The following is a 13,312-nucleotide window of genomic DNA, read 5'->3' as shown; positions in this document are numbered from 1 at the left end:
ATCTGATTTTATTAATAGAATTTGATGGAAACCACTTTTAAGATCTAGTACTGAAAAGAACTTGTTGTTTCCTAGTTGTGCTAAAACTTCATTTATATTTGGAATGGGATATTTATCGGCAACAGTAACTAAATTTAGTTTCCTGTAGTCGATAACTACTCTGAATTTTTTCTTTTGAGAGGCATCCATTTTTTTCGGACCCAGCCATACGGGGGAATTGGACGGGGACCTAGATGGTCTAATTATCCCGGCATCTAGTAGTTCTTTTATTTGTTTCTCTACTTCTGTTTTGGATCCCACTGGTAGGGGGTAACATCGTGAATAAACTGGAGTATCAGAGGTGGTGCGGATATCTGCTTTAATGTTTGTTTTTGCGACTGTTTTTTTTGTTGAACTATTTTGTTTAAACCTTGTTTTAGTCAAAATACAATAAAAGCAAGGACTAAAAACTAACCAATTGTGTAGAAAATTTATTCATCAATGAGCTAAAATTGTGTGGGCACGGCTAAATGTTCTATATAGCTGGTAATATTTGACGGAATATCAAAGACGAGGAATATATAAAATAGAACTTGAATTCGTCAGTATATTTACGGTATATTTTTAAAATGAGACGGTGTATTTTGGTATATTTCTAAGAGTCCGACCGTATATTTGATCGATAAGTTCACGGTAACACTGACAAGGTAAATAAATATTTCGTAAAAAAATAAATTAATAGATCCGATTTATGTAAATCTGGAGAGATTCAAGTCCCTGCTACTGCTGAAGTGAACGCCGGATTGTCCTCTCCCCGTGCGCTGCAGGCTGTGCTGCTTGGCGTGGTGGAGATAGTGGGCGTAAAAGTGGGTCCAACTCCTGCTAATAGATACAAAAACACAGATTTGTGACAACGAATCAAAGGCCAAACTGACCAATCAGTCAAACAAAAAACCACGGAACATGTAAATAATGTTGAAAATGTTCGTAAAAATGTATACTTACCACCTCATTGTATACAGGGGCAAACACAGAACTGCGCAGCAAGATGCCATATTCATCGCATTTATGGAGAGACACCCAATGATAGCCAAAAACTACCTCAAGGGTGATAAGCTGGCAGCTGAAGCCGCCAGGAAGCGGCTTTCAAATGAGTTAAATAGCGTGGGTCCGCCTGGCCTTGGCTCTTGATAGGTATGGAAAGACTGGAAAAGCTGCATTCGTAAAAAGATTAACAATAACAACAATAACAATAACATGCCTGCGGCAAAGGCTCGCTGTATCAGGATACACTCCCTGCTCTAGAGGATGCAGTGGCCGTGATCTGTGACTTGTATGATAAGCCCGACAGAGTAGTCGAATCTCGTCCAAAGGCACGTCCTGAAATTTCCAACCGTTTGCAACTGCAGGACATCAAGACCGACCACGACGAGGTCACAGCCACAGATGACGGTAAGACAAAAATATCAAGCCGCAAAAAATGTATGTACTATTTTTTTGTATGTAAAGATGATGAGGAAGAAGATGACTGCTCCAGCCGGATTAATTTATTTATTAAATTAACAAATTATCTGTTAATAATGGTGCTTAGTTACTAAAGGCGGAAAAAGATAAGTTAAAAGTTAGCTAAATTTAAATGATTATAAATATTGCATGCAATTAGTTTAAGAGACAGTTCAGGGGATAGGGTTTGACAGAGGGAGTTATAATTATGGCATAAAACCCTAAAAGGTTCATGATCAGCATAATTAGACCTACATATGGGTAGACGGATAGGCCTAAAAGTACGGGTAGGTCTAGATGGAACGGCCAAGTCAATCTGACCCAAGAGAGTTTGGGAGTCAACAGTCCCAAGAAGGAGCTTGTGCACGAACATTACGCCATTGCATATTCTGCGATGGTGCAACGATGGCAGGTCAATAAGATTTAGGATTGGGACAGACAGACTCCCAGACATATGGGCGTGAAATTGGAGCGCACTAGCACTTCGCAAACTCCATCTGCCAAAAAGCGCAAGCTGGTTCAAAATGATGTAAATGAATTAGAAATTGAACACGAGAGCACGGTGCCGATGCTAATGGACATTGCAAAGGAGCTGCGGGACATGAATAGACAAACTCGCTTGAACGCCCAGCGCACAGAAGCCAATACGGACGCGCTTTTGGCTCTAGGCACACAGATCTCAGACCTAATTCAGCAACAGCTCAAGGAGCGCAAGCGTCTTAATGCTATAATGGAGAAATTTGTTCTCAAAATCGAAACAACCGACTAACTAGTTCCACTATTTTAATTATGGTTTGCTAAAGAAAATATTGAAAGTGTCCCTCAAGACCTAATGTTTGACCAGGAAAGAAAGATCTGTCCACTTTTTCAAACATTTAAGATTATTATAATTAATGTAAACTAGGCGCATAATGGGGAACCATGGGCATTTTTGAGAGATGTGAAACGTCGATTGGACAAACGATAAAATAAACAATTTGTTTGCTTGGGCAAATATTTTTATACTCAACAGACACGCAGTTGGTTTTGGCGGGAACCTTTTGAATTGAATTTTCTTGTCAAAATTGTGTAGTGTACTGTTTTTTAATCCCAATATCGTTTCTGGGTCTTTCGTTCAACGGTTTCCGGGTCAGAGGCTCACGAATACAATTATTGATGAGCATATGAATGGGAAAATTATGCATTAATGACTATGAACTATACAATTCTTAAATAAGCTGCTTTTATAGTATTGCTAGTTAGGCTTGCAAAATGAAATAAAGTTCATATAAGTTAATTTTATCCTTATTCGAAGGACAAAATAAAAGATTATTTTGATTCTGTTCACATTAGCGAAGTGCTTTTATTGAATATCAGAATGTGACTGCTTAAATCTAGAATTATAATTCTTAAAGAAACCTATCGATGAACGCGGCAGAGGAACTTCGGCAGAGGCCGAATTGTTGGGGTCTTCAGAATTATTGTAGGCGGCGGCGTCAGTGGCGACAGCGGAGTTGCAGTTATTGACCGGCAATAGGAAGTCAATGTTGCTGGTCGATGTTGGGGGTGAAGAACAGCGGAGTCATCAGAAATGCATTGTCGACATTATCGCAGTCGCGACGTCGAAGGCGGGGTGGGGGCGATGGTTTCTCGTGAAGTGCTGACTTGAAGTGGAGCGCATAAGCACTTCCAGAAATACAATGTTTCGGTTCTTGTTTTAGGCAGGAAATGGTTTTTACTTTTTGTGTAAATTGTGACAGAATTCTTGCGCATTGTTATTACAATTGGGTAATAAACTATTGGGCAAGAATTTTTATACTTTTTTCTGTTTTAATTGGAAATAAGAGTATTGAACTCTTAGGGTGTTAACTCTTCCCCTCTTATTTCATTTGTCCTCAAATGAATTTTTAGAAATATGGTATGTTATTAAATTCAAGATTTTGGTTTGTGTTTGTTGGTATCTTTGTATCGGTTTTGATTTTGATGTCTGGTATTTCTGGAGGAATGTTGAGTATCACTTTTTGTGGTTTTCGACACACATGTGATATTATGATCAGTATTATTGCAGTTATAAATAGCGTAATAAGAGTCATACTATTTATTGAGGAGTGAGTTTGAAGGAAGTTTAAGTGTTTCGTATTGTTGATGTGAAGTTCATCGAGTGCTTTGAGAGAAAGTATTTTTATGGGTTTTTCTTGCAATGGGCCTACTTGTACGATTGGAGTTTGTGGTTTGGTTATAGTTTTGTGAATGCTTGTAAATTTCTTTTCGCTAATGTTTATTGTATCGTTCCAGTACTTTAGTATGTACGTGCCCCTTAGTTTTTCATAGCCGTTTTGCCATTTTATTGTTCCGTTGAAGTTATTTAGGAGGAGTGAGTCGGAATCTATTTCTTCTATAGGTTCGATGTGTTCTGTATTGCTGTAGTTACACGAGGAATCTTTCCCTATCAATAATCTACTAATACAGTTATCGTGGTTTAAGTTGATTACATTATTTGTTTTGCAAATTTTTACGTTATTGTAGTCTTTACATGGTTTACTAATTCCGTAAGTGTTCAATTCATTAATAAATATTTCTTGGAAAGGTAAATTAACAATGAGGTTTTTTCGGACGACCGGTCGAATAATGATATCTTTATAGGTTTCTTTTTCTAACTTAGGGATCTTAATAATATAGAGTAATGTGTTTTTATTATATAAAATTGAGACGTCTGCAAACTCAAGCATTTCTTCTATTGAATTGAGTGGGGTTAGTATTTCCTTAAAGTTTTCTTTAATTGTCTCTATTTCGTTTTCGTTAAAAAGGAATGTGTTTACTATATTTATTTTTGCCCATTGAATTGCATATTTTACATTGATTAGTTCTTCTTTTATAAGTCGGGTTTGAATTTGTAGACTAATGGCTATTTCGTTGCTGAATGAATTGTCTTTTTTTATTGTATTCAAGAGTCTATTGTTTATTTCTGTGAGTTTGTTTATTCGTTTCTCAAATTGTGTATTTATTACTATTTGCTTATTATAATTTGAAATTATTTCATTAAGATTATTTTGGATCATATTTAGGTCATCATGATCGGGACTTCCGGCTATATATTTCCATGCCGTGCCGATCATATCTATAGATCTACTGTGTCGAGTGGGTGTAAGTGTATTTAATATAAGGCAAGTTTGGTTTATTTCATGGTCCAAGGTATTATAAAATTCATTATTTTTTAGGTCTTTTTCTATGTACCAAAGAGTTTGGTCTAGAGTTTGTTTTATTAGTGTTAAATCTATGACATGAATTAGTTTTGTATGTTCTGAGGTTAGTTTGCCTGTTTTAGTATGAATGGTTAAAACATGGCTATCGGTATAGTTGGTTATTTCGATAGATCCAGCTACTAATTGTAGGAGGAGTAATGATGTTATCAATCTGGAAGAGAATGAAGAATATCGTAAAAAAATTGTATTTTCCGATTCGTGGTGCTATAATCGGATGGAACCCGCAATCGGATAAATCTTTTAGTTTTGGGTGTAGTTATTTCATATAATATAACCTTTAGTCATTTTAATACGGACATGGACATGGACCTATGAATATCGGACAGTTATTAACTTTTTATGTTACTTTTGTGAACAATTTTTCCTGACACAGTTTTAATTGTAGTGTTATTGTCTTCTTTTACTATTTCTTTTTTAAATCTTGGAGACAATTTTGATCCTAACCGTGTGTTTATTTTTACGAATATTTCTTGACCTGGTGAGTATAGTATTATCGGTTTTTTTTTCTTGTTGTGATTTTTCAAATCCGAGTCCTGTTTGTTTTTAAGTTTGTCAATATTATTTTGTCGGCTTATTTCGTATTGGTCAGGATTTGTTGTTACGTTTCTACCAAAGAATACTTCTAACGGTTTTCTGTTGGTTACTGAGTGTATCGAGAAATTGTACTCGTAAATGGCCTGATTCAGTAATTCTTGAAATGTGCTATAGATTCCTTTACTTTTTAAACACCGCATTATTTCTGAGAGGGTTGAATGGAATCTTTCTACCTGTCCATTTACTGAGCTTTTGTAGGGTGGAGCTGTAAATATCTGAATTCCCAATTGGTCTTTCATCATAAACGGTATGGAAGCTGATTTTAAGGATTTTTCATTGTCAATTACTACATTTTTTGGTACGCCGAAATAAAACAGAATATCATGCAGGGATGGTTTTATATCTTCGATGGATTTGGATTTGATGATTCTTCCTTGGGCTAATTTGGAAAATTTGTCTATTGCTGTCAAAACTAAATTTCTTTCTGTGGAATAAATATCAATGTGAATAGTGTGACCTGGATATTGTGGTATTGGTGTTTCCACGATTTCGGGATTAGTGGGGTGTCTGTCGTATTTTACTTCCTTACAAATCTGACACTGCTTTACTATAGTGGAAATTTTCTGTTTCATTTTTGAAAAATAGAATTTTTCGATGAGTTGTTTTTGGTTTTCTACGGCATTCCTGTGGGCCCTGTTGTGATCTTTTAAGATCTCTTCTTCTTGTTGGCTTTCGTTACTTAGATCTTCTACTCTACTTTGTGTGAATCTAACTTTGTATTGGAAGAAATTTGATGGGTATATTTTTTGGATTTGTCCCATAATATGTTCGGTTGTTTGAATTCCATTAATACCGGAGGGGTTAAGGTATTTTTTTAATATTTGTGAATGTGTTTTGTGTAATTTCATGTCGATGAAATGTTGGAAATGGTATACTAAATTTGTAATTATTTTCGTTTCCTGGAATTATAAAGATTTGGTTTTTAAAAGCATTTATTGGTATTTCCATACTATGAATTAACCTTTCGGAGGAACTTTGGTTACTATGTTGTGTCGTGATGGAGTTTATTTCCTTGATTCTGGACAAAGAGTCAGCTACTACATTGGCTTTTCCTAGTTTGTAGATTAGCTGATAGTCGTACTCTTCCAAAAATGTTCTCCATCGTTTTATTCTCGCGTTTCCATTCCAATCGCTCATGGAATGGGTTAAGGGTTGATGGTCGGTGTAAATTTTTACCTTTGCTCCCCCATAGAGATAATTTTTCAAAGACTTCAATGACCATATTATTGCTAGCATTTCTTTTTCGTTTGCTGCATAATTTTCTTCGGCTTTCGAAAGGGTTCGGGAAATGAAGGATATTGGTTTGTCATTTTGAGCAAGAACTGCTCCTAATGCGAAATTTGAGGCATCTGTTGTGAGTTGAAACTCTTTATTGAAATCTGGGTATTGTAAAATGACTTCTGTCGAAATGAGGGTGTTCTTGAGTTTTTTGAAAGCTTTCATTGCCTCTGGGTCAAGGTGAATGATTTTTTTGCTCGAATTGTTTTTAGATACGCGACCATCTTCCCCTCTTAATAATGAGGTAAGTGGTTTGGCTAGCATTGCATAGTTATTTATGAATCTTTTATAGTAACCGGACAATCCTAGGAAGGATCTGAGATCCATTAATGTTTTCGGACAAGGATACTTGGAAATGGCTTCCACCTTTGCAGGATTGGTTTCTATGCCTCTATCGGAAATAATAGATCCTAAAAATTCGACTTTATTTTTAAAGAACTCGCATTTGTCGAGTTGGCATTTAATATTGGCTTGTTCAAGGGTATCGAGTATGGTCGCGAGATTGTTAGCATGTGTTTTTTCATCTTTTCCAAAAATAATTATGTCGTCAATATAAATATAGCAGATTTCACCAATATGTGGTCGTAGGATATCGTCAAGGGTGCGTTGGAATATTGCCGGTGCATTTTTTAGTCCAAAGGGGAGACGTGTGAATTCGTATTTACCGTTGTTGATGGAGAATGCAGTTCTTTCGATATCTGATTTTATTAATAGAATTTGATGGAAACCACTTTTAAGATCTAGTACTGAAAAGAACTTGTTGTTTCCTAGTTGTGCTAAAACTTCATTTATATTTGGAATGGGATATTTATCGGCAACAGTAACTAAATTTAGTTTCCTGTAGTCGATAACTACTCTGAATTTTTTCTTTTGAGAGGCATCCATTTTTTTCGGAACCAGCCATACGGGGGAATTGGACGGGGACCTAGATGGTCTAATTATCCCGTCATCTAGTAGTTCTTTTATTTGTTTCTCTACTTATGTTTTGGATCCCACTGGTAGGGGGTAACATCGTGAATAAACTGGAGTATCAGAGGTGGTGCGGATATCTGCTTTAATGTTTGTTTTTGCGACTGTTTTTTTTGTTGAACTATTTTGTTTAAACCTTGTTTTAGTCAAAATACAATAAAAGCAAGGACTAAAAACTAACCAATTGTGTAGAAAATTTATTCATCAATGAGCTAAAATTGTGTGGGCACGGCTAAATGTTCTATATAGCTGGTAATATTTGACGGAATATCAAAGACGAGGAATATATAAAATAGAACTTGAATTCGTCAGTATATTTACGGTATATTTTTAAAATGAGACGGTGTATTTTGGTATATTTCTAAGAGTCCGACCGTATATTTGATCGATAAGTTCACGGTAACACTGACAAGGTAAATAAATATTTCGTAAAAAAATAAATTAATAGATCCGATTTATGTAAATCTGGAGAGATTCAAGTCCCTGCTACTGCTGAAGTGAACGCCGGATTGTCCTCTCCCCGTGCGCTGCAGGCTGTGCTGCTTGGCGTGGTGGAGATAGTGGGCGTAAAAGTGGGTCCAACTCCTGCTAATAGATACAAAAACACAGATTTGTGACAACGAATCAAAGGCCAAACTGACCAATCAGTCAAACAAAAAACCACGGAACATGTAAATAATGTTGAAAATGTTCGTAAAAATGTATACTTACCACCTCATTGTATACAGGGGCAAACACAGAACTGCGCAGCAAGATGCCATATTCATCGCATTTATGGAGAGACACCCAATGATAGCCAAAAACTACCTCAAGGGTGATAAGCTGGCAGCTGAAGCCGCCAGGAAGCGGCTTTCAAATGAGTTAAATAGCGTGGGTCCGCCTGGCCTTGGCTCTTGATAGGTATGGAAAGACTGGAAAAGCTGCATTCGTAAAAAGATTAACAATAACAACAATAACAATAACATGCCTGCGGCAAAGGCTCGCTGTATCAGGATACACTCCCTGCTCTAGAGGATGCAGTGGCCGTGATCTGTGACTTGTATGATAAGCCCGACAGAGTAGTCGAATCTCGTCCAAAGGCACGTCCTGAAATTTCCAACCGTTTGCAACTGCAGGACATCAAGACCGACCACGACGAGGTCACAGCCACAGATGACGGTAAGACAAAAATATCAAGCCGCAAAAAATGTATGTACTATTTTTTTGTATGTAAAGATGATGAGGAAGAAGATGACTGCTCCAGCCGGATCAATTTATTTATTAAATTAACAAATTATCTGTTAATAATGGTGCTTAGTTACTAAAGGCGGAAAAAGATAAGTTAAAAGTTAGCTAAATTTAAATGATTATAAATATTGCATGCAATTAGTTTAAGAGACAGTTCAGGGGATAGGGTTTGACAGAGGGAGTTATAATTATGGCATAAAACCCTAAAAGGTTCATGTTCAGCATAATTAGACCTACATATGGGTGGACGGATGGTCTTCAAAGTACGGGTAGGTCTAGATGGAACGGCCAAGTCAATCTGACCCAAGAGAGTTTGGGAGTCAACAGTCCCAAGAAGGAGCTTGTGCACGAACATTACGCCATTGCATATTCTGCGATGGTGCAACGATGGCAGGTCAATAAGATTTAGGATTGGGACAGACAGACTCCCAGACATATGGGCGTGAAATTGGAGCGCACTAGCACTTCGCAAACTCCATCTGCCAAAAAGCGCAAGCTGGTTCAAAATGATGTAAATGAATTAGAAATTGAACACGAGAGCACGGTGCCGATGCTAATGGACATTGCAAAGGAGCTGCGGGACATGAATAGACAAACTCGCTTGAACGCCCAGCGCACAGAAGCCAATACGGACGCGCTTTTGGCTCTAGGCACACAGATCTCAGACCTAATTCAGCAACAGCTCAAGGAGCGCAAGCGTCTTAATGCTATAATGGAGAAATTTGTTCTCAAAATCGAAACAACCGACTAACTAGTTCCACTATTTTAATTATGGTTTGCTAAAGAAAATATTGAAAGTGTCCCTCAAGACCTAATGTTTGACCAGGAAAGAAAGATCTGTCCACTTTTTCAAACATTTAAGATTATTATAATTAATGTAAACTAGGCGCATAATGGGGAACAATGGGCATTTTTGAGAGATGTGAAACGTCGATTGGACAAACGATAAAATAAACAATTTGTTTGCTTGGGCAAATATTTTTATACTCAACAGACACGCAGTTCGTTTTGGCGGGAACCTTTTGAATTGAATTTTCTTGTCAAAATTGTGTAGTGTACTGTTTTTTAATCCCAATATCGTTTCTGGGTCTTTCGTTCAACGGTTTCCGGGTCAGAGGCTCACGAATACAATTATTAATGAGCATATGAATGGGAAAATTATGCATTAATGACTATGAACTATACAATTCTTAAATAAGCTGCTTTTATAGTATTGCTAGTTAAGCTTGCAAAATGAAATAAAGTTCATATATATATAGTTGCACATATATAATTTAAGCGCATTAACATAAATATGAGCCTCTATATGTCACGATTTTACTATTTTTAAATATATTTAATTCTATAATTTATTTTAAACACCATGTCTAGCTCACACACCTTGCAAATTTGTATGCTTTTTGTAGTATTTTCCAGTATTTTTCAAGACGCGCTTTGGAGTCACCCTCTTGTCCAATGCAGCAATGTACAAATTTTAATTTTATAAGCAATAAAATAAAAGGTGTCCTTAGAATTAACCAATCTTGTTGAGAGTAGATTCATCAATCGGATACAATTATTTGTCCAAGGAAGGGGGTCCCAGCTAGCTAGTAATATTGAACCGAATATAGAAAATGAGGAGTATGATGGAGTTTGGTATATTATTGGTATTTTTTGAAACTGTGAAGTGTATTTCGGTATATTTCTGAGCAAGCCAGCTGGCGCGGATTTCATTTTTATACCCGATACTCAAAATGAGTATTGGGGTATATTAGATTTGTGGTAAAATTGGATGTGTGTAACGTCCAGAAGGAATCGTTTCCGACCCCATAAAGTATATATATTCTTGATCAGCATCAATAGCCAAGTCGATTGAGCCATGTCTGTCTGTCCGTCTGTCCGTCTGTCCGTCCGTCCGTCTGTCCGTCCCCTTCAGCGCCTAGTGCTCAAAGACTATAAGAGCTAGAGCAACGATGTTTTGTATCCAGACTTCTGTGATATGTCACTGCTACAAGAATATTTCAAAACTTCGCCCCGCCCACTTCCGCCCCCACAAAGGACGAAAATCTGTGGCATCCACATTTTTAAAGATACGATAAAACCAAAAACGCAGAATCGGTGAGGATGACCATATCTTCTACAGTGCAAAATCTGAACCAGATCGAATAATGATTATAGCCAGAATCAAGAAAACAATTTCTTTCTCGCTCTGTCTCTCTCTAACACACAGGTTTCATGGTCGGTTTTGCCAATTGCAAAATATGAGTTCAAGGATCTCAGAACCTATAAGAGCCAGAGCAACCAAATTTGGTATCCACAATCCTGTGATATCGGACCTTGACCGTTTCGTGTCCAAGTTTCGCCACACCCCCTTCCGCCCCCGCAAAGGACGAAAATCTGGGGCATCCACAAATCTCAGAGACTATTAAGGCTAGAGTAACCAAATTTGGTATCCGCACTTCTGTTAGATCTCACTATAAAACGTATATCTCAGAATTTCGCCCCACCCCCTTCCGCCCCCACAAAAAACGAAAATCTGTTGCATCCACAATATTGCACATTCGAGAAAACTAAAAACTCAGAATCATAGATAATGACCATATCTATCAGATTGCTGAATCTGGATCAGATCGGATCATTTTTGTAGCCAAAAGGAACAAATCAATTTGCAGTGGCTACGCAGCCCCCGACGTCACGCTCAGACTGATTTTCTGTCTCTCTCGCACGCACTCTTTGTCGTGTCGTTCAATATTAGCGGCTTCTGCCGGAGAGAGCCATACTGACTTAGTATCGGGTATAACTGTAGAGTTGCGGTGTCCGCAGCAACTCACAACGTTCCACCTCGTCTTTTTTTTATTGTATTCAAGAGTCTATTGTTTATTTCTGTGAGTTTGTTTATTCGTTTCTCAAATTGTGTATTTATTACTATTTGCTTATTATAATTTGAAATTATATCATTAAGATTATTTTGGATAATATTTAGGTCATCATGATCGGGACTTCCGGCTATATATTTCCATGCCGTGCCGATCATATCTATAGATCTACTGTGTCGAGTGGGTGTAAGTGTATTTAATATAAGGTAAGTTTGGTTTATTTCATGGTCCAAGGTATTATAAAATTCATTATTTTTATACCCGATACTCAAAATGAGTATTGGGGTATATTAGATTTGTGGTAAAAGTGGATGTGTGTAACGTCCAGAAGGAATCGTTTCCGACCCCATAAAGTATATATATTCTTGATCAGCATCAATAGCCGAGTCGATTGATCCCTGTCTGTCTGTCCGTCTGTCCGTCCGTCCGTCCGTCCCCTTCAGCGCCTAGTGATCAAAGACTATAAGAGCTAGAGCAACGATGTTTTGGATCCAGGCTTCTGTGATATGTCACTGCTACAAAAATATTTCAAAACTTCGCCCCGCCCACTTCCGCCCCCACAAAAGACGAAAATCTGTGGCATCCACAATTTCGACGATACGAGAAAACTAAAAACGCAGAATCGTAGAAGATGACTATATCTTCTAGAGTGCAAAATCTGAACCAGATCGTATAATTATTATAGCCAGAATCAAGAAAACAATTTCATTTTTTCTCGCCCTGTCTCTCTCTAACACACACGTAGCATAGGCGGCTTTGCTTAGAGTAAAACATTAGCGCCTAGATCTCAGAGACTATAAAAGCTAGAGCAACCAAATTTGGTATCCACACTCCTAATATATCGGACCGAGACGAGTTTGTTTCAAAATTTCGCCACACCCCTTCCGCCCCCGCTAAGGATGCAAATCTGGGGATATTCACAAATCTCAGAGACTATTAAGGCAAGAGTAACCAAATTTAGTATCCGCACTCCTGTCAGATCTCACTATAAAACGTATATCTCAAAATTTCGCCCCACCCCCTTCCGCCCCCACAAAAGGCGAAAATCTGTGGAATCCACAATTTCGACGATACGAGAAAACTAAAAACGCAGAATCGTAGAAGATGACTATATCTTCTAGAGTGCAAAATCTGAACCAGATCGTATAATTATTATAGCCAGAATCAAGAAAACAATTTAATTTTTTCTCGCCCTGTTTCTCTCTAATACACACGTAGCATAGCCGGCTTTGCTTAGAGTACAACATTAGCGCCTAGATCTCAGAGACTATAAAAGCTAGAGCAACCAAATTTGGTATCCACACTCCTAATATATCGGACCGAGACGAGTTTGTTTCAAAATTTCGCCACACCCCCTTCCGCCCCCGCAAAGGATGAAAATCTGGGGATATTCACAAATCTCAAAGACTATTAAGGCTAGATTAACCAAATTTGGTATCCGCACTCCTGTTAGATCTCACTATAAAACGTATATCTCAAAATTTCGCCCCACCTCCTTCCGCCCCCACAAAGGACGAAAATCTGTTGCATCCACAATATTGAGGATACGAGAAAACTAAAAACGCAGAATCATAGATAATGATCATATATATCAGATTGCTGAATCTGGATCAGATCAGATCATTTTTATAGCCAAAAGGAACAAATCAATTTGCACTGGCTACG

The 13,312-nt window shown here is 37.5% G+C and overlaps 2 protein-coding genes and 2 long non-coding RNA genes across 6 annotated transcripts; all 4 read left to right on the top strand.

Annotated features, from left to right (window-relative positions):
- The first annotated feature begins 669 nt into the window (after positions 1-669).
- On the top strand, positions 670-1,597 carry LOC117192752. 2 transcript variants are annotated; one of them, XR_004474434.1, is made up of 4 exons: positions 670-686; positions 745-944; positions 1,002-1,431; positions 1,489-1,597. It is a non-coding gene; the product is annotated as an uncharacterized LOC117192752 (long non-coding RNA). The 2 variants fall into 2 exon arrangements; XR_004474433.1 differs by lacking the exon at positions 670-686 and having other exon boundaries at positions 697-944.
- Positions 1,598-1,936: 339 nt separating this feature from the next.
- LOC117193060 lies at positions 1,937-2,251 on the top strand. Its single transcript, XM_033397793.1, has one exon. The coding sequence runs from the start codon at positions 1,937-1,939 to the stop codon at positions 2,249-2,251; it is 315 nt and encodes a 104-aa protein (XP_033253684.1).
- A 5,709-nt stretch (positions 2,252-7,960) lies between these two features.
- LOC117192754 lies at positions 7,961-8,394 on the top strand. 2 transcript variants are annotated; one of them, XR_004474438.1, is made up of 3 exons: positions 7,961-7,978; positions 8,037-8,236; positions 8,294-8,394. It is a non-coding gene; the product is annotated as an uncharacterized LOC117192754 (long non-coding RNA). The 2 variants fall into 2 exon arrangements; XR_004474437.1 differs by lacking the exon at positions 7,961-7,978 and having other exon boundaries at positions 7,994-8,236.
- Positions 8,395-9,228: 834 nt separating this feature from the next.
- On the top strand, positions 9,229-9,543 carry LOC117193059. The gene has a single exon (XM_033397792.1). It carries the CDS (start codon positions 9,229-9,231, stop codon positions 9,541-9,543), a length of 315 nt encoding a protein of 104 aa, XP_033253683.1.
- The last annotated feature ends 3,769 nt before the right edge of the window (positions 9,544-13,312 follow it).

The sequence above is a fragment of the Drosophila miranda genome, assembly GCF_003369915.1.
Source record: "Drosophila miranda strain MSH22 chromosome Y unlocalized genomic scaffold, D.miranda_PacBio2.1 Contig_Y2_pilon, whole genome shotgun sequence".
In the NCBI taxonomy this organism is placed as follows: domain Eukaryota; kingdom Metazoa; phylum Arthropoda; class Insecta; order Diptera; family Drosophilidae; genus Drosophila; species Drosophila miranda.
This window is presented reverse-complemented; position numbering and strand designations above follow the sequence as displayed.